General features: G+C 37.2%; 1 protein-coding gene and 1 long non-coding RNA gene across 7 annotated transcripts in view; one reads left to right on the top strand and one right to left on the bottom strand.

Moving 5' to 3' along the window:
* The window catches only part of LOC124414088 (four and a half LIM domains protein 2), a 131,564-nt gene that overhangs the window by 56,783 nt on the left and 46,886 nt on the right, over positions 1-27,895 (bottom strand). Inside the window, exons 1-2 of one of the 6 annotated variants that reach the window (XM_046895040.1) lie at positions 17,381-17,400; positions 16,358-16,437 (exon numbers count right to left, since the gene is read on the bottom strand). The exons of 3 other annotated variants lie outside the window; for them this stretch is intronic. In XM_046895040.1, coding sequence (XP_046750996.1) covers positions 16,358-16,419 — 62 coding nt within the window. In that variant the 5' untranslated portion in view covers positions 16,420-16,437; positions 17,381-17,400. Of the gene's footprint in view, positions 1-11,647; positions 12,030-16,357; positions 16,457-17,380; positions 17,401-27,895 lie in introns of those variants that run through there. 2 more of the 6 variants (XM_046895048.1, XM_046895025.1) reach the window with 2 other exon arrangements.
* Positions 851-17,699, top strand: LOC124414204. The gene is made up of 3 exons (XR_006929929.1): positions 851-862; positions 7,951-7,956; positions 17,564-17,699. It is a non-coding gene; the product is annotated as an uncharacterized LOC124414204 (long non-coding RNA).

Here is a 27,895-nt window from a genome sequence, read left to right as displayed (position 1 = left end):
ATAATACATGCATTTGGAATTTGTTTTAAATGTGCAATGATGCAATTTGTATTGAGTTTTTTTTTCATTTCAATTTAGGGTTGTGCTTATTCTTTTCTCCTTTATGTGAACCGGATGTTGTTTGAATCGAGATCGTTTTGTTTCATAATTGTATTTTTTTTTTTTTTTTTTGTTTTTATAGCCCAACGCGTTTTCGTCGAGACTGTACATCCGACTATACGTCGAAAAGCCAGCGTGTAATCTGACAAAATCGACTTGGAATATACACAAAGCCACATAGTGTACTGTACCATGTATATACCTTTCAGCGTGAAAATAAACAAAATGGAAATAACACTATTCAATTATCAAAGAAGAAGAAGAAGAAAAAAAAAAAAAAAAAGGAAAAGAAAAAAAAACACGAAAATCTAAGCGAAATCGTGAAAACCGGAAGGCAAAAATATACCGAGTATAAATTGGCGAAACGAAGAGAGTGCAGATTGTAGAGGGAATAAGCGGACGCGGTATTCATTAGGTTCACGTTCCTGAGCTGTGGCTCTGTTGTCAGTGACAACTTTATCGCGTTGTCGGCTTTACGTGAATTGGAAAATAAGCGGCGAGGCGTGATATATGGATTAATTATTACCGCAGCAGCTTATAACGCGTGTTCAACTTGATAGTAAGCGAAGGAGAAATTTTCTATATTCTTTCTTTATTTTTAACTCCCGTATTGTTTTTTCCGCTTAATCTTTTTCCCTGTAATACATAGTTCACACGTTGCAGGGCATATTGCGTTTGTTGTATAAAATAAAAGAATATTATGTCAATAAATTTCACCGATTATAGTTACACAAGCTCTTATTTATTGTACTCAGAGTGTTTGGTGAGGGGGGGGGGGGCGTAAAAAATTACAGATTCGATCGACGAGTGTAAATTTCGTAAAACTCAACCCTCGCATGATCACAAACAGCCATCTTTACGCTGTACATATTTTTTAAACCGTATAGCTAAGGCTGCAAGATTTTTATTTTGTCATTGCAGTTTATCGGCTACAACCAACTGATTATTTGACGTAATAACAAATCTCGAATTCTAATACAATGAAATCGCGGCTTTTACGTACTTCCGCCGTTGATAATTTTCCCGCAATTTCCCGTCCGTCGTGGTGAAACGCCGGTTGAAAAAAATTATTAAACACATATTGCAGGATAAAAGAATCGAAGAAAAGTCTTTACAAAAATTTTTCAAGACACTGGCCGTTCTTTTATACATCCGAAAATCGCTCATTTTAGTGAATAAACTTGGAAAAATGTAAAAAAAAAAAAGAAGCTATCTTTCTAATATTACTCATCGCCTCTATGAAGCGTGTCTCGTTTATCCTGTACTGTACCCAATACGTACAGACGTCTGTAATTATATTATATATGAATTGTGTTCGTTTTGGATCTTTCTATACGTCGACACTTATAGGTGCAAAATATCTTGAAACATACACGCGTGTAATAACCAGTGAACACTATATATAACGCTATATATGTATATATCCGTCTATTTGCGACGGCTGAGTTCCAATTAACGTATTATAGTCATCCAGATTATAATATATTACCTACGTATAATACAACAGTTACGAGAAGAAAAAAATCGGAAAAAAAAATTTAATAATAAATAATTCAAGATGCATTCCAGAGCTGTGAGACCGTCCGAGTAACGTTATACTTTAAGAAAATTGAAGAAAAAAGAATTTCTTTCCTTCTTCATTTCATTTGTCGTGAAAAAAATATATTGTAGGTATATATTTCACCGAACCTTACAACGCGCAGTTGTGCAAATATCTTTGTCATCGTCGCCAAAAAGCTACAGCATGTACGAATCCGTTTATCGGCTGATTTTTATCATCGATGAATACTTTAATATATTATATTATATTCGTGGAGAGATTAGTCCGTGAGTATAACGTGTGTGTGTGTGTGTGTGTGTATACATATATATATATACTAAATTTAGTTATTGTAAACAAATTCGTTAATCGTCAGTGCTCGAGATATAAATTTTTCGAGTGATCGATAGATTTTCTCCTTTTTTTACACATCGTAAGTCAAAATTAAACGGTTTACTAGATAAATTTTCGCCGATATTCTGATCGAAGGAAACGATGTAGGCAAGTGATAGTAAATAATAACCAATCGTAATTATAAGACTTTCAAAAGTTTCAACGTCTCGATACATGGAAATATAGAATATAAAATATGCACGGTGATGAACATAGCAACGTTAAAATAACGATGTAAGTTAATCGCACGAAGAATAAAAATAAATTTTTATAAACGTAAGGTAAAAGAGAAGACCGCACAAACCCGAGAGAAGAACAAACTGTCACCACTTCACTTGTTAGCTACAAGCTGTACGAATGATTTCATCCGCGAGAAAACGAGGATACTAGTTAGCTACGTACGTAGCATACATAAACGAATGCGAGTATCGCGTCGCGACGTCAGTTTTGCACGAAATTATTTTTAGCGTTCGCACTTCACTCTCAATATTCTGCCGCTCGTCGTTATCGGTATTAAGGGCAGAGAGGATAGTCGTCGTTCTGTCACTTTTTGCCGAGGCCTATGAGGTGGGTGCGCGGCGTCGGGAGTGCATCCGCAGTAAAGGCATCGTTCAAACTGGCGCCATGACGCGCGGTGATCGTCGGCGACGCTCGGCGCGCATCGGAGTCACTCGGCTGCGCAGCCGTAGACTATTTGCGGGTGAAAAACGGCGCGCGATACGAATGCTGATTTGATTTTTCTCTGGCTTTTCTCTTGAGGGAGCGATTTCAGGAGGTGATAAAATAAAAATAGCCCATCTTAGAGACGACATTGTTAGAGGTGCTCACGCATGACCCGAACATGCGTAATTGTTTCATTGAATATTGCAAATCGAATATGTCCTCCGAGTACGTCGTTTTTGGAATGATCTTGTGATGTGACAGCGATGTCCGAATTCACGACTTATACCTGCTGAGAAATCGCAAGGGCTGGGGGGTAATTGTGATGTGGTTTTGGTGAATTGGCAGATTTGTTTATATTTCATATGTTTTTCCCTGCTGTTCACGGTTATCGCTGGGCAAATTTTCGTTACCAGTACGCGGTGGGTAAGTGGATCTGGGTTTTTTTTTCATCAGCGGAAGCTGTTCAACGTGCAATCCCATGAGACACATAAAACTCCGTTAAGGTAAACGTCTTCAACAGTATTTAGTCAACGTTTCTGGAATCGTTTATTCGATCAAGCTGCAGCTAGCAGTCAGAGTTCGCAGCGAAAGACGTCAAAATTTTGAAAATGGAACACTGCAATTCAGTTTTATTGTCATAATTCTATAAAGGTATCGGGAGTTCAAGGTATTACACAAAATTATGTTTTTCGGGTTGCGCTACCTTGTTAGAATGAACATTGAATGTTTGTTCCGTGGGAATGAATAATATGATGTATAGACGTTTTCACAGTCGAGAGATAGATTTACACGAAGGAAGAAGGATGCGCGGAAAGTTCATTCATATTATTGTTTTATCCATATTTTTATGTAACAACTTCGAGACGGGAGCCCGATGTGACGCAAATGTATTATATGTTGTTTTTCATTCATCTATTGTATTTTTCACAGTACATACGTATACTGTCTTATTTCTTTCGATCGCATTATTGTAACGAATCTACGTCACTGTATACGCAGATTCAACACAATGTATGAATAATGCTAACAATTCGATTCGCGATAACGAATGGCAATAGTTTTGTCAGTGAGACATTTAATCGGTATTCGAGATTGAAAAGTTGTTTTGTTCTTAGAGTATCTGCATCTAATTAGTAAGTAGGATGTAAATTGTATTAAAATGCTTCATAAAATGTAAAAACTAAAATTACAGCTGCTACCAAATATTCAACGCGAATTATGAAAATCATTATTCAATTTACACATGAGCAATGAGCATGGAAAAATATAAATTATATCGAGTCACAGTTTTTCAAACTTTTTGTTTCCCACTTTCTAACCAACTTTCGATACACGTTCCTGAACTTTGTCAATAGCAGTAAAAACACACGCCAAGTTAGTTAAACATATTTCGCGTAGTCGTCTCCCGTAAATCGGTATAAAACTATAACATATATCTGTAACTCCGGTTGTTACCAAAGTTGGATATGTCAGGAATGTGTCAAAAACAATCTTACAACAATAAAATTATTGCAATAACACAGGTGTTATTGCTCTACCTGCACGCGGGTAATTCAATTCAATACAAATTTCCGAAGTAAATCGAGCAAAGACCTTTCGTAAAGGCCTTAATTGTCATTGTTTTACAAAGAAAAATACTGATTATTTTCGTCATCAATATTCTCGTGCAAAATCATAAGTTCATCTTTTTTTTCTCCGATCACGCGTTGCTTAGCTCATGCATTTATTTCAGTTTCAACGTTTACGTTGCCGTTAGACAAAACTACGCTGCAGTTATTCAGCTCAAGTTGCGAGAAAATGCTAAGCACAGAACTATTTCATGTTTCATTTTATTATTGTACATACCGTTGTTACTCATACTGTTCGATACGCTATAGTTCACAGCAGAGTTTAAACTCGTATACATAACGCTTGTAATTTCTGATACAAAACTGTGCAATAAACTTATGGGAATTTATTTTTAGTGAAATTGCCTGGATTTTTGATATGCTGTAGATCTTGGTATTCAAAAAAAAGTCTCCACGGACACGATCCTTTCCTGTGAATACTTGCGGCGCCACTGTTTAGGAACCAGCGAACCTTAAGATATTCGTCCTATTTCCGGTATTCCTTTGTACAAGAAAAACTACGAGAAAAATAATTGTAATAATATAAATTGTAAAACATAAAAGTGACCATGTTCGGTTAAATGGCCAAGTTTTATTTGTTACAAAGGATTATTGTTTCGTACTTTTTCTTGCGTGAAGAAATACTGGAAACAGAATGAATATTTTAAGGTCTGGTGGTCTAGCGTCGAAACTATTCATAGGAAAGTTTTTTCAGAATGCCAAGATCTATATCATATCAAAAATCCAGATGATTTCACTGAAACCCAATTCTCATGCGATTATTGCGGAATTCTTTGCTGCTATCGACGGGATTTGCACTAACATTGACGAGCCGTCTGGCGGTTATTTATCATCACTTTTCCGAAAAAACAAATATTTGACCCGAAAAAATGCCTCCTTCCGGTGTAAGAAACGTGAAGTTTAATTTCGAAAACAAAATGGCGAATAAAACTCAAGAATATAAAACTCAAGAAACCTCCCCTTTTTCAAATTTCATAAAAATCCGTTATTTAGATTTACTGTTCCATTGAAAAGGGTTGGGAGTTAAGAGTGGAGATAAAAATCTGAAAAAATTAGGGGTTTATTTAGAGTGTCGAAGTTAAAAAATTACCTTTTTAAGGACCCCCGTTATAATGTGTGAATCTGAATATTGTTGTTTCACGTTTTAAGCCGCAAGAATTCACGTCGATGAGATACCAACAGAATTCTATGCATGCAACAGATGGTTATTATATTTACGTATACTTAATATTGAGTCTCTGCTTGTGACTGCATACTCGTTACGCTTATTGGCTATGGCTTCCAGCTGGCGCAATCTTAACATGACCTAACCCTTCCACCGCAGCGAAGTCAAGGAACTTTTCGAACACGTTCAACCTAGATTTTGCATGCACAGCATAGCTAATGAATATTTGCATGCCGACATGATTGCTCAGACGGACAATAATTGCAGTTGGGTCAGAAACGAGGTTTCAATAGAGGCGAAAGTTAATCGATTCTTGATTTTGGTGTAGGGAAAAAAATCTGCACAATCACCGAAGCTTCCTAACAAAACTAGTATCAGTCGATTCGACTTTCATAGATCGGGAAAATAGATTCGATGAAATAAAAAAACAAATTAATGAAATTAGTAAACATTTTTTTCGACAAATCGACTACTCACAAATCAAGAAATTATTTACAGTTCTAGTCTTGCAGGTTATAGAGAAATCAATCACTGTTTTTTATGAACAACATTTTTAAAGAAAGTTCGCATCTCTTTTTCGCCGTTGGAGACTATAAATAATTATGAGCATAACAGTTCGATCAACTTAATAATCCACGATGATCGAGTGTTATTTTCGGCAAAAAAAGGCTATGAACTGCGGCAGCTGGTTTAGTTTCTTGGTAATTCAACTGCGCAGAAGATCGACCGATATTGCAACGCCCGGGCGACTCCGACGTTTTGACAATCTGACAGGAGGGTGACAGAAGCTTGGCAAGAACTATAGGAGAGATTTTCTTTTCTTTTTTTTTTAGTCGGTGTATTCTGTGTACCTACTCTCGTGTTTTAGCACTTACACGACACGCCAGCATAAACACGACATCATTCACGCGACTTGAGCACCCTGTTCGAAAACGATGCTTTGCCAAATTGCTCGAACCTTAAAAGCCCGAGAATCACGCCTTCGTAGTTGAAAACTTCGGCGAATTATATACGCTCCGGATAAAATAAATAGATTAGTTTTATCCTCAAAAAGTGTATCGGCGTCTCTTCTTTATCGGCAGAACGAGAAATGGTTTGAGAATAAAGTCCGTCACCTAATCCAGATAAATCAAAAGTGTGTATTCTACCGTGAGAAAGGGCACGATAGCAACAATGATGCAACAATGATCAATATTTATAACAAAATGAGGTAGACGTCGATAAGTTTTTATTTTCAATTGAGGAACATGCGGCTGGAGAAAAATAATTGCTGTTTGGCGTCGAATGAGATCTGTTGTTACATTGGAAAAGTTGTTGAAAATTGAAAAATAGTAAGAAGGATGTACATCACGTTTGAACGTTTATTTCATCCTTTGTTACCGTTTTTTTTTTACACTTATCGAGTTACTTTTAAATTTCTATTCTTCGATTCAGCTCATCTTTCCAATCATCCTCTCTATATTCGTGAAACACAGTTTCAATCTTGTGTACAATGTGTACAAACAGAAGTCAAAATAAGGAGAAACGTGAGACTGAAAATAGCGATAAAAGTCATTCAGTCACAGAGGACAAAATTTCACGATTAAATTTGAGAATTTGAGAGTCGTTCGATATTCTTAATAAACGAACTGCAAAACAGTTCAAAGGGAAAATTTGAAGCTGACCAATAATTGTAAGAAGACCCGATGAATATGTGTTCATGCCTGAATGTAAGTTTCAATCGATGAAGATTGATCGAAAACTCACAAGTTGCTGCTATGAATACTCGGTAATTCCGCTACAGAAAGTTTAAATTGTCAGTGATAAATGAGATTATGAAATAGAAACGTGAAATCGCTCAGAATTATTCTCGTTTATTATTAGAACTCGATATCTACAATCGAAAGTTGAGGTACGCCAAAGAATAACATAAGAGGCGTAGAAAAGAAATCACATATCGTAAGATATAGTGAGAAATCGCAAGTGGATATTTACTCGAAACTTTATTTTAACGACCAATCCTAGAGCTTGTGGCCAAACTCGTGATTCGTATTGCGCTGGTTGACTTGAGTCATGACGTACCATCACGCTCATCCGTCATTCCGGACGCTCAGCTAGGTTCCAACTTCGAATCCTATTCTAGTCCACCTAGAATGACCTAATAAACTTTATATTTGGCGTAAGGCGATTCCTTGGATCGCAAAACCGCACCGCGAGCAAATACGCAAACAAATATATATGTCGTGTGGTTATAGGAAAGCGTGCATCGCAGTAATCACCTAGTATATACCTATATATGTACTTGAAAGTGCGGATTATATACGGATATTCTCAGCAAATGCAGCAGCATCTAACAAGTCTGCGAAGAACAGTTTATTTCGAACGAGTTTAACAAGGTATTTATTTCTTCATGTGCAGATAATAAAAGCAAATCCCGCAGAGAATATACCGAGAAGCGCATTTTATGATCAGAATTGCGTAAGTGGTCCGTTTTTGCCATTTAATTTAGAAAAGATTTTCTCAAATACTTCAGACAATCTTCAAGTTAATTGTGAACTAAAACAGTGAAAACGATTAAGTACTTACAATACTTGAGTATTGATAATCTGTTTTAGTTTTAGTACAACATTAATTATACGGTAGGTAATCGTTGAAAATATGTTAAAAATACTTTAAAAAATTTTGTATCGAACTTCCTATACTATATTGGAAGTTTTATTTAGATATGGAACAGTAAATTCATCATACGTTCACTGATTGTTCAAAGTAAAAGTAAAATAAATTTACTGCACAATCCGTTAAATTGAAATTAATTTTTTGTATTTTTCTTATAAATTTTAATAAAATAAAAAATGAAAATTATTTTTAACAGTAAAGATAAAAATATTTCCTTTCCCTCTTGCAAAGTCTGATCGCCTGCAATTGAGCGCATTAATTGAATAATCTGCGATGTAAGTTTTTGCTCTCTTTCGAAAGTTGGAAGACGGAGTATACCTATATATGTATACATACGATACGAGATACAAGGTGTAAAGGGTATACAAGCATCGCGCAAGCGAGACACTTTCTCGGGACACATAAAATCGGTTTAATCTTCATCGCGGGATACGAAATTAGACGTCGTGTCGTCGGGGTCCAGGTATAATATATAATGAAGATGTGTGAACGTGAGATGACGCGAGTCTGAGGCAATTTGAGCGAGTAGATCCTAGTTTTGTTTAATTATAGCGATTACTGAATGAAACTAACCGCCTTGCCACCTTGGACGTCATCTTCCGCATGGCTTACGGTGCGCGGCAGTGAAGAGAAGGTCCAAGAAGAACTTGTCCATATTAGGCAACACCAGTTTTGCGTCTTGTTAATTAAAAAGTATCTTATATAAAATAATCACGCGATACGCGACGAGAAACGAGAGTCGAATGTTGTTCGCCGCTTAAACACATGATCTGCTCTTTCTCGAATAGCGCTTGTTACACGTAGTAAGCATATAACTGTGACGCAAAATATGTCGAAGCGATAGCTCGACGAGTAACGAATCAATTATCGTAACTTGTAACGAATAATCAGAGTACATGTCACCGAAATCTTATCGTTGGTTTGCAATTTCGCAACACTGTTACTGAGAATTGACTTGGTAAACTGTCAGTCCAAGTCCACAGCTTGTGAAGAGGTTCGTAGGTATCGATATGGCGCATTCCATGTCAATTAGACTCAGTCTGATCCTCGCCCTCTTGGATTTGGTCCGTGATTTTTTATATTATTGTTTCAACTCTAAAATGCATTCCATTTTTTGCAGATTTCTGCTACCCCAGAGATTCTTAAATGATGCTATTCTGACAATGATAGCGACATTTTTGAAAATTATGAAACAATTATATAAATTTTGTAGCCAAAAACCAAAAATATTTCAGTCAAAATTGAAACGGACAGGAAAAACGGTAACTTTATATTCATTCGAGTAATTAATACATTTTTTGGGCGGTTTGATCTTTTTTTTGAAGATACAGGGTGCGATATATCTAACCTGATACAACAACAATCTGTAAATTTTTATTAATTATATTGAACCTTGATAATTCAAGAAAAAAAAATCAAATCGACTAAAACAAAATTACTGTGTAGGTAAAAATGATTAAAAAATTACCGGCTTGCCTGTCGACTGTAATTTTGGTTACAATATTTCTCCTTCTGGCCACAGAATTTGTGTAAATTTTATCCATAATTTTCAAAAATATTACAATCAATATCAAAATCGCGGACGAATCCAAGATGGTAGGCGTCGGACACTGGTCGAATTGACGTGGAATACCCCATATACAAAAGATAGACGTGGCGTCATGCAAGACATTTCGTGCTTTCGTATATTAATTCATTCGAATTAATAACCCACCGAAAGGTATATAGCGTGGACGATGTATAATAATCATGTCCTTAAATGACAGAAATTCTCTCCCGAGCAGTATTTCAGTAATATAACTACCTAAGGTAGCTAAGGTAAAACATAATTCCATTGGCCTCGCTATTACAGCAGCTGCTCCATTTTTTAATTCGATTTCATTTCGTTCGGCCTAATCTTTTGACTTTTATTATTATTATTATTCTGTTTTTCGACTTAAGGCTATATGTATATACTATATACATGTACATATTCCCGAGGTTGGCACGAGAAGATGGATGATTATTTCGTGTACGGTAAAACGTTACATCATGATTCATTTCAGGATAAAAAACGATAGATGCATCAAAATGGACGGTCCTCGTTATTTTTCCGGTTTGGAAGGTCAACTCTGTACCACATAAGCGTGTGCCTTTCGTACTGTCTATCAACTGTATCGAGTTCTATTTGCATGATTCCAGCAATTATCCTCACGCAGTTATCCTTACAAGCCCAGATATAGAAATCTGTGTTGTCAAAATTAATAAGATGATTTTTTATCTTGCGTAACTCTCAACTGTTTACTGGACCATTTCGTAAATTATCGGTACAATTGACTCTTCTCGTGAAAAAGATTTTCATTTCTATCACGTGTACGATGCGGAAAACGAAAAACAATCATGTTGCATTTTTTTCGTTAATAAAGAAAACCCCAAATATCGTAACCGACTGAATTTCAATAATTTTGTAACATGTTGAATGCTGTATACATACATATCTTATCACGAATTATCTGATATTGTTGTAATTTTCAATTTCCGTTACATGGTCCAATTTTTGTTTAATTCAATAAAAGCAGAAATACAACCTAATTACTTTAGTTTTCACTACCTCCCACGTGTGTACAAAAACTTTTTACGAAAAGATCCAATTAACAACAACACAGGCATAAACTTTAGATGAACTCTGGTCGATGAGTTGAACGATTAAAAATAACTTTAGAATAATTTCACAGGATTTCAAGCGACTTATTACATCACACTTTTCAGCAGCTTGAAATAACTTTGTATCATAGCTTCTAGCATCTTCGAAGTGCTTCATCAACCGACTTTGAATAATTCCTACAAGTAAGTCCAAAAGTCGTAATCTCGATCATGTGTAAGCTTCACGCAGTTCCAGCTTCCTTAATATCCTGTAAAAAACTATCGTCTCCTCGTAAGATCCAAACTGCCAACGTCTTCCTCACCTACACAAGGTACAGCAGACGACAGGAGTGCCGCTGACATTGTCTGACAATATAAGGGTTTAAAGTGGGCGAGAAGCAATTACAATTTCGCGAACAATGGAAGTGCACATCTGGCCGAAGACAAAGAAATTTTTGCCAGGTACCTACAGCATAAAGATGGATTATAATACTGCGTCAATACACTCGGAGGAGAGCATCTTCGTTGGCCTCGAGAGAAAAATATTTCCGCTTGTAAGGAAGGCGACGCGACACCTCAAGATTAGCCAGAGCCGAGTACCTGCTTTGACGATCGAGAATGATTCACTAGACAAACTCGTCGCCTTTGTAAGAATATCGGCGGTTGCCACGTGCTCAAAAGACGTGCCCGACTCTGACAGAGAGGCCAGCCATTCCATCATGATCTGATGAAGCGACCCTGGCCTCGTCATATTTTGGCTATAGACGTTGACTAATGGGCTGGAAATTTGTAATCTGCTCGTGGTGAAGTCGGAGTGTGAATAATAAATAAATTTTGAGAAGCGAGGTGAAAAGAAAGAAGAAAGAAACAAGAGGGCCTTACGTGCTGCCATTATCGGCGTTCTCGGTGTCGTTACCCGAATCCTCGAACACGTAGGCGAGGCTGGAGTGATCCTCCGGCGTTGTGGGCATCGGTGAAGCACCCACACAAACGCCGACGCCAACGCCTCCCGACTGACGCGGACCTCGTCTTCGTACAGCGAAGTTTCTCTCCCTGGATGGAAACCGCGGCGTTTTCTTTTTCACTTGTGTAACCTCGAGCACCGAAACCTGGGTGTTGTCCCAGACCATGGTCTGCCGGTTGAAGTCACCGTATTCAACAATACGTATGCAGTGTGTACGCTGATTAATTATCAATCCTTACGACGTGGACAGGTACAACAATGTCACGACACTTGGAATACAAGCCCGAACACGTATCGAACAATCGAAAAAATCGAGGACACAGCTAGATCGTCACACCAATGATTCGCTCTTCAGAAACGCGTTTACGATCCTTCTGGATATCATTATAAATAAAAGTAGAAAAGTGACACAAGTAACTAAATGACAGGTGAATTGAACGATAAAAGACTTCGATCGTCCTCGCATCCTAAGAATGCTGATCGAGCTACTGTTGTAGTTTCTCCAAACTGGTCCTCCACGTATGTGTATGCCTGTGTAACAGTAACAACTCTACTCATTCAACCAAAGACCATGGTGACGAGTAAATACTGGTCTGGTCAAAACACACACGACACATCGGCAACTATATCCGTAAATCGAGTTAGTCTAACCTTGTTAAGAACAGCGCGTATATTTCTTCACATACCAAAAGTACTCTCGCTTCACGGTTAAGCGACACTTGGTTTGTACACGATTCGAAGCGTTACTTGAGACGAACAATCTTACAGTAAAACACGTTGCGGTTCGAGGCTTGTCCGCACACTCATACCATTCCTTCTCCTTCTCTTCCTTCCTTTTTTGCATCAATTGGCAAGTTTTTTTAGCGTGTAATTAAGCTGCCACGTGACTCGATGCTTTACCGCTAAACTTGTTGCTGCTTCCAGTGCTAAGTCCAAGATACAACTGACTATGCCGTCCGACGTCTTCGCTTAATGCTACGTGGCTGTCTCTTGTAACTTTTATACGGTCATAATGTACGCCGATGCATGTACAATGTAGATACATACATGTATCTACGTAACAGTAGCTATACTTACTGTCCGCAGTAAGCGTGACAATCCAGCCTCAGTCTGTTTACTTGCCTTATTGTTTTAGGGCGGCCTTTATCTTCGGATTTTCTTTCATAATTTGACCCTGTAACAAACTGCTCGTTTTCTATTGTAACTAGTACATTCTCTAAACGATTACTCAACGGATTATAAACCCTTTTGAAATTTTAATTATTTACTTTCCGATAAATGCATCACGTGCTAAAACTGTATAGGTATAGTATATATAGGTTATACAGTTTGTAAACATCGAATGTTTCCGTTATCACGATGATCGGTTTGCATTCTACAATGTTTGTAGGATCGTGTCATACGTTCGTAGAAAACTTTATAGCACACTGTACGAAATTCTCTGATGATATGCAGTCTTCGATTATCTCGACAGCTTTCTTTGGTTTATTACAGTTCACTTAGTATCACTTTATTTTCTATTTATTGCGCACTTATTCACGGACTAGCGAATTTTTTTGGCATGATAACATCCGTGGTCATTTGGACTTACATTATCATCACACATTAACGATGCGTCAACTTCAACGCTTATTCGGACTCTAACTGGTCTGCCGTTGCGGCAGCCGATGCGATAGTCGTATCAGAAATGAATAACTCCGTTATCTCAAATCGTGAATAACCATTTCCCCCCCCTATTTACTGACCATTCTTTCGACAGGCTGAGTTAACTAAAAAATTACGGTCGTTTGTCGAAAATTTGGCGATGAGATGAATCGGTTGATCAAATATTGTTAAAAATTTATACGATATCGTAACACGCTTTGACGAATTGAGGACCCAAAAATAGTTCCAGTGAATAAAAAACTAATCAAATAGCCGCTGAAAATCAAGTGTACTTAAATGCTTAGAAATTCAAAATGAAATCATTACCATCACGATCAAGGAAATTTAAAAATTAAAATTCATTCAGAAAAATTGCGATAATAATTGCAAAAAATTCTCAAATAAATTGACGATTTTTTACAAGTCATTTTCTGCGGGGGTTGATGGGGAAAAATCAAAATTGTAATTAAAAAAACAAACGTAAATTAGTAAAAATCTTTAACGAATTGTCAGAAGTGTAATGACCCAAGAAATGGTTAATACTTTTACCAACATTTGTAAATAGACGGATGGGAATCGTGATGAGACTTGTCGCTCAGACGAGACGGGATGTTTCGAGAAACGCGTGTGTAATTAGAATGCAGGGTACTGTTCACGTGCAGGGAAAGTAGCTCGAGCGTGTCGTTCGTGCGGCGAAGACTAACTATACATACATGTATAATGTATACGCGTGTCTTCTGAGCGTGTTTCAGATTAGTTTCTAAAAATAAGTACAGTGCAGAATGTTTCCAAGGTTGTAGTCGAACTACGAGATCCCGCGAGATAACAGCCCTTGCATCCTGCGCTTTCTTAACCCTTTGAATCATAGTAGAACTTTTCAACAAACATATTTCTTTGCAGTTTATTGCTATTTCTAATGGTGTACTAATAGGTTTTCAATACTGGAGATTGATTATTGCGAAATAATTGATTCAAGCAAATTGATTGAAAATAATCGTGGAATTGAAGGAATAATTCATTTACTATGTATAAGATGATTTACATGAATTAAAAGTTTTTGGGGTTACTGATAACGAATCTGAAGTCAGATTTTAAAAATTCAATTATCAAGATTCAAATCAGCGACCCAGAAAACCTTGGCATAGAGTTTTTTGACCGGATTCGGCCAAATTTGAAATTTTCGTCCGCTATATTGTATCCACTATCTTGAATTTGTATATTTGATTTCAGATTTCTAATCAGTAACCCAAAAAACTATAGAATACTATGTTGTTATAAAAGTTGACTCAGCACAATAATGTCTGAGTTCAAAGGGCTAAGTCCCTGCATTGCACTCAGTTGAATTCAAATTCTCACTCTTATCGCACGGTAAGTACTAAGTAAGCACTAACTAACTTTTAGGAAGCCAGTTGTTTCCTACTTCAAAGTTTAGTCTGCGGAGCACGAGATGACATTGTACAAGTAAACAAGTAAAGCGTTAGACACACACTGAAAAAATGTTTTTTTTTGGTGATTAAATTATTCGGTACAACTTTTTTGTTTCGATTTTGGGTCTACAAATTGTTTCATTTTTCAATCATTCTTGCGCAATGCTGCATGTACATTTTGCACTACTTTTTAATGTACAAGAATACTTTTTCAGGGGGTGCCTTTTGATTTCTGAACATAAGCACTCCAGAACAGTTTCATTTGATGCAGAAATAAAGAAATGAGATGGATTCCATAAAATCGCAATAGCAAATTCGTAAAATTCCTGCCATTTCTGTATTTCCACGTCAAATTAAAATGCATTGGAGTGTTTTGTTCAGAATTCTGTATAAATTGGGCTGTTAAGCTCGTTTTGGCGAATGAGAGACTTCTATATTTAGAGATATATACGACAACGTCGAAATCGACTAAGGCACCCCCTTAAAGTTTCGATTGCTATCAAAGTTTCTTCAATTAAAATTAGCATTTTTCCAAAATTTTGCACACTAAAAAAAGAGCAGAAAAATTTTCATTTCAAATAAAACAAAAATTTGTATTACATGTTCAAGTACACTGGTAAGATAATGATAATAATTTAAAAGTAGATTTCGGAGTAATTGTTGAAAGTGAAATCAAAAATTTAAAATGCACTTGAGACAGTCAGTATATTCCAATTAGTTTCACCAAGTTTTTATGCTTTCTCTAATTACCAGGTATGTCAGCTATTTAGCCAAATTCGCATGAGAATTATGTTACTCATCGAAATTCAGAGAATTCCGCAGAATAAAAAAGTTTTTGAAAATGATTATTTCAAGATAATAAATAATGTCGACAACAATATCGATTAAAAGTCGTACACTAACCATGCTGGAACAACATAACCTCTAGGGATGTCAAGACTATCAACCAGAGTATATGTGTCACGACGGGCTTAGAATCAGTTTCTCGGAGAGAGTATTTGTTCTCTGCTCAATCAGGCCATTATATGCTTTTGTGTACAATCGTTAAACGACGCTGTCACTCGACGCAATACGATTTGACAAAAAGCTACGACAAACACGAAGCTCGAATATGTTGTTAAATAATCACTACTTTTACGATACTGTTCCATAGAACCGCAAGAAATGCGAAAACCGTCGCAATCGATTAACTGGAAACATAGTACGCAGAAAAATTATACTATAAAAGCTTAATCTCGCTTAGAAATTATATAACAAAACTAGAATTATAAAGAGAGTTTTATCTCGTATAATTACATGTATACTATACATATGTAACATAATTTTATGTTATATAATTTTTTTTCTCATTTCAGAAGGCTGCACGCGATGTGAGTTAACTTCGTCACGTTTATTAATAGAACCGAATGAATAAATGCGATAAATTTTGTGCCAATGACAGTTTTGTAACGCGCAGTGTCCGCCGCATGCCTGTTTTCTGCGATAACACGCAAAGAATATGATTAAGCCGCCATTACTGCAACAATGAATTGAATAAAACAATCGTCAACGACTCACCTATGAGTGTTAGTGCAATATGGGGATATCTGGGGGCTGCTGGATTCGGGATCCAGAATCATTCCAGACCGTTTCCAGTTCTCCCAGCCACCATTGGATCCAAACATGATCGTCTCAATAGTTCGCCACGATTACAGGTGATATTTCAAAGGAAACAAAATAATAATAATAATAATAATACTATGCAACGCGCTGTCACGTAAAACGTTAAATCACACCTTCAATTATATTATTAATCTTGGTTACTGTGTCCGAATTATTATTATCATGAATTCGTTATCATTTCAATCATACATACAATCTTACACTGTATAAATATCGCGATATACGTCACTGTAATCTCGATCTAGTATTATCAAATCTCGATGATGAAAAGAAAGAAGATGATAAAACAATTAAACAAACAACGAGGACAGTTCGGAGCACAAAAATGAGGATTTTTCTTTCAGGAAGAACGCGGTGAGAATCCACCCCATGCGATAGGTCTTTTTCAACTGAATAATAAACACGCGACGAGGCAGTCAAGAGCGCGTAACACCTTCACCGAAGAAGAGGAATTTAGATCATAGTATAGACTCGACGGCTGCTCGAGGTTAAGGCTACATTAACCCGTGTGTATACCGATATCGTGGGGTTTCTCTTCGACACTGCAGCGGCGTCGAACCCCTTTTATGAATGCCAACGTAACGTCAGGAATACGTCAATTAATACGATCACGTCTCCGCTTCAATTACCGCAACGCGTGACCTCTGACCTCGTGAAAAAAGCCTGAATCACTGCCGCAAAAAGAAGTCAGTAAAGCATTAACGATGGGAAATGAAGTTCGGAAGTTGAAATTCGACGATCACAGCGTCGAAAGTAGCTGGTAACCGGCTTTTCCGAGACTAATTGTTTTTATAAACATTTACGTGTGTTTTATAACAAAACTGCGAAAATTTTTGCAACGAGTTTGCAAGCGTCGCGTTTGGAGGATGAACTCGCGGAAAGGACTAAATAAAGGACCATCAAAGATGTTCGACGGACTGAACGCGTGCGCGTTGACGTTATTCGTCGACGGAATTTTCACGCCTACTAACAATAAGTACGGTTCTTCGCAGCAGCGAGACGCCTATGTGTGCTCTCACTTCCTCCGGATCACGATTATTTATTTCTCGCGATTAATCAACCCAACCCGAGAATAAAGCGCAGCCTTAGTATGTATGCGAGTATTTGCAAGAGTGAGCGCCTTGCTGGAAGCGTAATTAACAAGGCTGTGCATATAATATCTAACTGGGAGGACGATACCCTTCGCAGATTGCCGGCGAAACGACTGCATGCAACACGCGATTCTGTTGCAAATTTTGCACAGCCTGAGAATCGAAGAGCATGAGACTTGGTTTAGCGATTTTTTACAATATTGGAGTTAGTATCGTTGATGCAACAATTCATTGAAACAAGAAACGTTCATTTGCAATTTTATAACGATTTTGGAAGAGTTTAGTCTTAATAATATAATTATATTTTCATTGATTACTGAATTACAGTCAATCCTGCAAAGTTACGGATTTTTTCTTGAAAATGCAAATCTTCCGTAATGATCCGTAGGAAGAATAAATCGTCAAGTTTTAATTTCTTGGTGAAAAACCTCGCCAATATAATTAATTTTTTAGAGAAGTTACCAGTTGAATTTAAGGAAGCTCCCGGTTAAGCATTAACTTTTAATATCGTTTTAAATCATGACCGATCAAGTTACGTCAACAAAGAATTCTTCAGTTATGTTAGAATCGGAAGGTACAAAATTCTTGTCAATACGTCCTTGAATTTTTCATAGATTCTTCACAATTTTTTACATTAAATTGCAACAAGTACAAAATAGTAGTTACGCATACACATGCTATAAACGCACGAGTACCTGAACAAAGATGAATCAAAAGTTAGTTAAAACATGGCTGATTGTATTTAGGTTCAATTTGTCGACATTGAAATGCCGAGATGATCAGTACAACGAAACTACAATACCGAAATTACCATGCTAATATAACTTGACAGAAACACTGCAGGTTGGACTTGGAATCGTCGGTCATGCGAGAAGGTAAAGTGAAATTTATTGAACTTTTATGTGGTAACCGGATAAGCCTCAGAGGGGTTGGCTGTTTTGTTTATTAGAGGACCACGCCTCGATATTAACCGCAGAGTGCATTATACGGGGGTCGCTGGAGGCGCAAAGTGATTGGTTTTCAAGGTTAACCATACATTACACATTCAGAATCACGAAACTTCCAAGCGTTTCTCTTACTCAAGTATAATTCCTGCACGCTGACTCGTTAGTTCACGGTTTCACACTGTATTATCGTAAAAGTAATAAAAGCAAAGAAGAGACCATCAAGACACGACACCTTGGAAGACAGCATCTCAAGTAGCTTTTCTCTGACAGCCGAATATTCCCTAAAGCAGCTACGTTCTTCGTTCAAGCTTTGTGCACAATGGCTCCCGAGGGTCCTGGTTCAATAACTCAGGTGAAAATGTCACCGGTTACCCTTTTGCCAACTGCGTCATAGTTTATGAGCCTGTTAATTGACCCGTAAGGAACCCCGACAGAAATTAAGGACACATTTTCGTCTAGGTTTCTGGGCAGTCAATTTTCCTCCGAAAAGGGATTAAACTTCTCGCCCACGTGAGATGTGGTCCAGGATTCTCGGCGATGAAGAAAATTAAACTGATTAAAACCTGCGGGACGATTGAATGTCGAGAGGCGAGCTATACGATCGAAGGCTGTAAATATCCTATCTTAAAGGGTAAGTGTCCACTCCAAGCTCGAACGAAAGCGCGCTTCCTTGCAAAAGTGCAGCAAGTGGACTGATTTTGGATTGCAATATTCAGAGCGACTGTTTTTCTTTGCCAAATCATTTCAGCCCATAAATGTACCGAAATGGTTCGTCAAAGGAAATGCTTCAGGTATTGTAGAATATGTAATAAGTTTGCGATTTCGTATTACATACTTGTTGGTTTCAGACTTATAAACTAATTTTATAATTCTGCGCAAAAATTGTCATTTGACAATTGACTCTGTGATTTTTTAACATCTGTAGCGAAATCGGTATGCAAATCTCGATAAATGGCTCATATTGCTTGTCCAATGAATCGTGTTATGGAATCCTTACTTGTAACGGAATTTCAATGTCTCTGGATAAGTGTGCGAATAAATTATGGATGCTTGATTCTCGTGCAATAGGATTTAATGGAAAACCAGCAAGTCCATGATTTGGTTTGTGTTTCAACATTTGAATCAATTGATCAAATTGGATCAATTGAACAAATAGAAAAATCAATACGACTTGTCTTTGGTCAATGCAACTACGAACATCGATCGTAAAGTACTAGAATCGCCAAGTTTGTTGAAAACAGTGATATAGATGTTAAAATTATACAATTAAAAAACATTTCGATTACAAGTCAAAAACAAACGAAGTCATGGATAAGAATTAAGACAGACTTAAAAAATAAATTTGCAAAAAGTAAAAAAATTATTGCAATTGAATAAAAAATAGTGCAACGATTAAACGCATTGTACAGTTATAAGAGGAAATGTCTCTTATGTCCGATAAGCCCAAACTAAATCGCTGTAAAAAAAAAAAACGAATCTATTTTTGAAATTAAATTCTAAGAATAGAAATTTGTGTAACATAAGTCTGGATAGAAAAAGTCGACACGGAATAGTGTTATTAAAATGATAAACACCAAAAGGAAGTGACGTCTGTAAAATGTTTTCGGTATCACACTTAACAGCACCGTCTTTGTACCAGACTGCAAACAGTGTAAAATATTGTGCCTAAAATATATTTGTTAGCTTTGTACCTTGAGCAAAATTCGTCCAACTTCGTATCCCGTGGATGAAAAGAAGGATTAATCCTCATATTTCCTGGACTCTCCACCTTTTTCGTGACCGCAGACATCCCCGATATTATCTCCACCTTGGATTATCGTTTGTCGCAGAAATTTGCAGAGAGAATAAATGAAAATTAGCGAAGTTAGACTCTGTTAAAAAGTTGACCCGTCAGGCACGTTGGGTGTATAAAGTTACCGATTCCCGAGACCAAGCGTCGTCACGTTTCAAAAAACGCGAAAGAAAAACATCGAGATGAAATACCTTCACATGCGTGAACACAGAAAGCTCAGTCCGAAGACCACGGAGGCGACAAGTTGTACGAGACTGGAGCAACGGACCGACGGCGTTATAGTCAGAAATAACAAACCACTCAAAGAAGTGCTTAAAATCCGATAACAAAGAGTCGAAGCTTGGCGAAGCGAGTATAGAATCATGGCCACGTCTGTATCTTAGAAACGAACGCAGAATGCACCTGAAGCTAATTGAATTTCGCGTGTGTCTTTGAACGACGTCAGCTCAAGTATAGGAGGCGATAACTTCAAGTGTCGACAAACGCGCGTTGATGCCTTTCGAGAGTTTGCGTATCGCGATTCTTGAACCCGGCAAATTGGCGGGATTACAAGTGACTGGCGTTCCGCAGATCGTATCTCAATTGAGAATGGAATTAGCGACGTTGTATGTTTAGAAGAAAAATCGCCAATTTTTCCAATTCGCAGCTTTGTGACTTTTCATATCAACTATGATTCTGAAAAGTCAACTCTTTCAAGTCAAATCACGATTTTTTCTCCGATCGTTATCGTTACGTGAACGTTAATAATTTCAGCCTCGTTATCTCAAGTGAGTTCGCGGTGTGGAAAGAATTTCAAATTTTGGTATATTCCATACTTTTTAGATCCCTCAATTTGTCAACGCGGTATACTAAACGCAGCCTGCATAGATTCCTCGCTTTTGTTTTCAGACAAAACAGATTAGCGTTACATTTCTTCACCGAGTTGACAGCTGCTCCAGATTTCTAACTCGACGCTAGCCAAGTTATACGTATCGGTACAATATATCTATATGTATATAGGTAGATAATATAATACCGCTAAAATTATTCAGCGAAAGCCTATAATCGATATAGTATCTTTCTTCTAAACCTATAACGAACCGAAGTCAATGTTTCCACTTTTGGTTTTACTTTCGATAAGTCACGATGGGGATTCGAGACTTGTGGTTCATAAATTTATCAGGAGAGCCTGAGTTTAGTAAGAACGTGCTTATGAGTACAGTATTTGTTTATCTATCGACCAGATGAGAATGAATTAAAAAAAAAAAAAAAATACGAATAACAAGATGAATCTGTTTTTCTCGGCAGTTTCACTTTTTTTCTTTCTTTTTTTTACGACTTACACATTCGCTTACTGATGTCTCAGTACAGAGGCAGCAAACAGGTGGTTGAATGTAATAACCGGAGCAGTAATAAAGTCGATTTAAGTGTGCACGATTCGTTTTGAGAGTATGGAAACCATTTACCATAATTTTCTATAAAGGAAATAATGGAAACTTGAAAATTTGTGCTTTTCACTCCTTTTAATGAACTTTACTTTCATGCAACTTTTATTTCAGAGAATAGGAAAGTGTTTTTATTTCGAACCATTAAGGTGGACGTATGTATGTACCTCAGTAAACTGGGTAAGGTTTCTTCTAGAATGCGTATCGAGTTATTTATTAATTAAAAGTTAATTGACGGCGCCGCAACGACCTCGTGTCGTACATTCCAAGCGAATAAATGCCGTCACTGACATTCCTTGTTGTTAAAGAAATCTTTTCGCGCTGTTTAGTCTGTACTTTTTTTTTATCTCGTACACGATTCGAAATCCTGTTTTAAAATTGTTTTACAAAACATTGAATGGCAGATCATTAGTAAATTATCCAAGCTAAGGCTTTTTTTGTTTTTTTAATCTAATTTGTTTTCTTTCTTGTAATGAATTTGATTGTCATTGTACGAGTGGTATTCCTGCAAGCATTCGTAATGTTGATATAAAAACTCCGCGTATGTTTCTAAGTCGCTTTTTCATCCTTCTTTGTGCGACACCATTTCCCACGACTATCTTCACAGTCTTATCTCTGCATATTTGCTTCAAGCTTAGCAAACTACGAGAGCTGAAATACTGGCTACACTAATTATATCATAAAGCAGTGATAAGCTGCAAAATAACATTATACTCCGTTACGATAATGAGTAATAATCGGTGATCAATGTCCGAATTTGAAAAATGCTGTTTTACTCTCCAAACAATAACCCGACGCTGCATGGATTAACGATTGGACTCTGCTATTCTTTCAGACACAACCCTCCAGAGAAAGAAATTACAATACTTTTCATTGAGTACAAACGATAATTACAACTTTGCCGATAAACTGTCCACATTCTTTTCTGCCCTGTTTACGTTTCATTAAACATACTTTTTTCATTAAAATTTTGATTAACAAGGAAGGTATCCCAAGTCGATATCTCCGATTGAATTTCTTTTGTAATATGTTACAGTAGACTAAAAACTAAGCAACACGTATTTGTTTTTTTGTTTTTCGTTTTTTTATCTACCATTAAACACTTCAAGATGGTAAAACTACCCTCTAAAGTGAGGCACGTCGAGGGACCATTTGGCAATGTCACCCACAAGAACATAATATATTTCGACCAATTCAACTGGAAAAGTTTTCTCACAACGAGAAATGAAAAATGTAATTTTCTTAAAAAAAAAAAAAAAAAAAAAATTCCAAATCATTCCCTTATTACAAAAGAAATCAATTCGGATAGTTCAACCTGAGATACCTTCATGTAATACCTTGAACTGTAACGATGGTCTCATCTGCAAAACGTGGGTGTTTGGTACCAACTCACCTATCGCCACAAATTAAATTCTGACCGTAGTTAGCTGACTTTCATCTTCGTTCATGAATATGAAATATTTTTCAATATGAAAAATCCTCTCATCTGTAATACCGTTTCGACTCAACGCATGAGCATTAAAGAACTAGAGTTGAATGAATGGTATGTATAACTGAAGATGAAAATACAAGTTACACAAATTACACATATCCTCCTCTTCAATCATGCGTCACGCGTCGATGTTAGGAAAATTTAAGATACCTGCATGGGTGCGCGTAGCACATTGTGTTGGTAAGAATGTACCTACTTCTCCTTTTTATCGCAGTGTCAGTCATAAACTATTGTTTACAGTGTCTAAAAACACTGGCTCGAAAATAGAAGCTTGAGCATGAGAACTCCAGAACTCCATACCAACCAGTTATTTTTAAAATATGCAAGTAAAAGAATTTCGTATTCCCACAGGTACTCTTTGAGACTGGCTTACGGTTACGGTCTGGTCTCAAAAACCTATGAAGCAATTGAGTCTACCTCCACAATGAGAGAACAGCGTACAGATTTCAGGATAAACTTGAAAAGTGGTCCGACTTGATGAATCGCACCGATATTTTACACTCGCCAATGAATATTGAACTTGCTCTAAAGTTTACGCAAAATTAACATTTATCTTATCACATATACACACCACTACCTTACCCATTTCAACAATGTTTTATGTTTACACGTTTTAATTTTTCTTTCTTATTTTCATTCGTCGTAAGCGTTTAGAAAGGCTTATCGTTAGCCACCGAACAATTCTAAATCACTTACAAAATTTGACATTCCTATTACTCCACACATTTCAAATCACATGTCACATTTTAGAATTCAATACCTACTCTGTAACTTGTTGTCACAGCAAGATTTGCAACTCTCTGTACAACTGCAGCCGCTATATAAAATAAATAAATAAATAAATACCGAGCTGCTGACTAAAGTGTTACTGAGGAAAAAATTTTTTAAAATAAAAAAAACCAAAGCACTCTACCGCATGTGAAGTCCAATTCCAAAGTCATGATGTTAATTTAATCCTAGGTACGCCGTAGAGCAGGACAAAAAAATTTGCAAACCATCTACTAAACTATCATTATTATTTTTGGGTGAATTGTGAATTGTAAAAAGACCGGATGTATCAGTTTTGTATCGATTGAAAGAATATCGATTAGTCACCACATCACCATAACACACTGATTACCCTCTCAAAGGAGCTTCCACCCCATGTAACGGAAAAACTTCTTTTGTTGTTTGCTATTTTTTTTTTTTTTTTGATCTTTTTTTTTTTTTGCTTTAAAGCAATAAAACGCGCCGCGATGCTGAGGCTCTTCCACGAAGTCACCACTGCATGCAGAATGAGCGTTTGCTCAGCACAAACTGAGACGCTCTCTGGAACAAGTATTTAACTCCGCGACTAGAATCGAAGTCAGAGAAGTACCTAGCATAGACAGACGTTTGGCACGGAATGACTCAGGCGTCCGCATCTCGCTTGGAACGTGGAACAGTGTAAAATGAGATTGTATAGGTGGCTGCTGCTACGTACGATGACACATACGTTAGAATCGAACACAAGCACACATTGGCGCACACTGACGTGAGCTCTCGGGGCACGATATGATTCTTTGACGTTAGGCTCTATTGTTTACACGAAGGCGTTTTTTATGTTGTTGGAGAAACAGACGGCTTGGAAAAATATGCGATGCAGTAAGGAATGCATGCTGCGATGGGAGAAAAGGAATTTCGCACGAGAACGCGGCATGTCGAGTCTAAACTGTCTTCGCGGTGTTAATAAACTGTAATAAAGTTGGCTGGAACACCTTCAAAGTTGCGCGCGAATCTTCGTTCATCAAGGTTCACCGCGCAGAAAAGTTTACGGTCATTCAAGAGCAACGAACGATCTCTCGGTTTGCATCGAGGGATGTCTAACCACCGGAAATCGTCCGACGGACTTTAAAATGAGAGTTATAAGAAGATATGACTCTGGCCGTAAATGTGTGTGGTTTTATCAAAGAGAATCTCACAATGTTTAACTCTTTGGGTATTTTAATCGTTATTTTTAACCGAGACCGAATTCAATTATATCGGTATAACTTAATGCATGTGTACGATATAAATAACAGAAAAGTACGCGAGAGTAAAGTTTATACAATCCCACTAGATATAAGCCAAAAATAAGATTTTATTTCAATACGAATCCTATTATAAAGAATTTATTCAGTTGAAACAAAAGTTTATTTGATCGAATGAAATTTCATTTGATGGTGAATAAATTTCAAGCTCGCAAGCTCGAGGTAAATAAATTATCTAATTATAGGTTCATATTCGAATGGAATATATTTGTTTCGGGCAAACTCAAACAAACATATTTTCTCAATGTAGAGTGAAGATTCTTTATTTAGGTGGGACTCGGAAATATAATTTCTAAAAACGCTAATTAGATTAGCAGGGCACAGGTGGTGGGCAACGTTCCTAACTGTCGTCAGTTTACCCGGCTTTTCAGACGTCGTCAAACTACAGGATAAAGAGTTGTTGTGCGAAGAGCGGTGAAAGCAGGCTCGTATTGAAATGGAGAAAAAATTGAAAAGAATATGGTGGAAAACTGTCTTGTAGAAAATATGATAGAATGAATGAAAAGTCGAGGATGATGTCGGCAGAGTGGCTTCCCTCAAGAAAAAGCCTCTGTTTACTCACTGCATAACTGACTGAAAGGCTGGGACTGTTACTACTTTTTTTCACTCTCCCTCGTAATTTTTCTTAACGAGCTTGAAGAAACGGCAAGTAAAAAGCACAAGATGCAAGACCGTCTTGGAACGAGTTGGGTGGGACGATACCTGGGAATATCTAAACAGTGACTGCTACCATGCGAGGCAAGTGTTATCATCCCTCTCACCCTTCTCACCCCTCGACTAAATGCGCACAGACCTTCACTAATTGAAGGAACGCTTCGTTAAGCCAACGTTTAACGAGGATATGAGGTAAATGACCCCAGAATTGCCATTCGTCCATTAGCAGAATAATTGTGTTACCCTGACTGGGTATTTTTCGAAATTGCACAATTGCACATTTTCTAGCAACATGTAGGTTGTACACTCATATTCCAGTATCTTACTAATATTTGAAAATATATTTGATATCGCGTGACAATGAATTGGGATTTACAAAACGCATTAAGACTGCCAAGATAACTTTACTGTCAAAGTAAAAGCATCCGCAACGACGGATCACTGGATGAAAGTTTCTGACAAATTTACAACTGGAGTGACTTTTCCTTGAACTCACTAGTTTAATATCAAACGATCCAAGACTCCAGAATGAGTGTCTCTTACAATTATATCTCAATCTGAGCTTTTGGACAACTCAGCTCTTCAATCATACATGCACATACATACTCTTTAAGGGTTCAACCGTTCCTGAATTCTATCAAATTCTGTTATTCAGTCAGTGAAAGTCACTTCAGTGTGTTCTTTGTACTATAGACGTTAGCTTGATCGACGCATGGCTTCATCTACTTTCCACCCCATGGAAAAATGTTTTTGGCTCGTCAATTCTTGTCACGATTTTCAAGTGTAAATATCGACGCCGTGCTTTCGTAAGACAATCTTCTAACTGATTGTATCCAAAGCCTTTAATTGGATAAGTCGATGAGGTTACTCGATACTGTTTATATGACCGACACTGTTTACCCACCGAATGATTAGCTCCAACAACTTCGCTGATGGATCGGCATTCCGTCAATTCACCAAATCGTGCATTTCCGGCACGATTCCATATCACTACCTTACTTTTTTTCGAAAACCTCCACCAGAATTACGAAATTATTCCTGCCGATTCACACAAGTCAGTTAATCAGTTTTCAACAAAACTTCAGGAACGTTTATACTGAAAATTACGGATCCGCACAATTGTTGACGTGAAAAGTATAACTTGTCTGTTTGTGACAGCTTACCTCACGGTGTGAAACGCGTTGGCCACGCACCCTTACAACCTGTGCGTATCGCCCAACAGTCCGAAATAAACTGGACCTGACCGCTGCCTCTAGAATTTAAAGTTTGGCGAGCTAAACGCGGGATTCGCACGGGTTCGTAAATAGCCTGATTGAAAAACCGAAATAGAAAATTGAAACGAGAGTTAAAACATACGTAAAAATTATTCCGTATCCTCGGTACAACTAATTGTAATTGAAATAGTATACCTACACGTTGATAAGTTCGCTCACAAATACTTATGTACAAACATATTTCGCAGCTGGTGCCAAATTATCGTTACGATTTAAACGGTTTTCAAAATAAAGCAAAAGTTGAACAGGATGTAACGAAAAATAAATTTTAGAATAAAAACCGATTGATATAACTCATCAACCAAACATGACTGAACGAGAACCCGCAACTGTCTAAACAAATGTCAGATTGGCGTTAACTTACGCATAAAATATACAAATTGATATCGCGTTTCAATCACGCAACTCACGATCTCGTTGCGGTTCAACTGATTTTATATTGTTATAGGTATAGGTATAGCTATAGGTATATAAATTCGTGTAAGATTCGGTGTCGTCGCGGCGATGTGGTCTGATTTCAGTCCGCTAAATAGCATGCTGTAAAACTATAAATACCGAGCACGTGGTTTCACTGGAGTCGTCGAAAGAGAAGTGGTCGATTTAAAAAGAGTGGTTTAAACGGTCGACTGCCAAGTCAAGGAGTGTATATACACGTCAAAAAGGACCAGGAGTATTAAAAAAAAAAAAAAAAAAAAAAAAACTTTTTGGCAC

The sequence above is a fragment of the Diprion similis genome, chromosome 2, assembly GCF_021155765.1.
Source record: "Diprion similis isolate iyDipSimi1 chromosome 2, iyDipSimi1.1, whole genome shotgun sequence".
Taxonomy (NCBI): Eukaryota; Metazoa; Arthropoda; class Insecta; order Hymenoptera; family Diprionidae; genus Diprion; species Diprion similis.
This window is presented reverse-complemented; position numbering and strand designations above follow the sequence as displayed.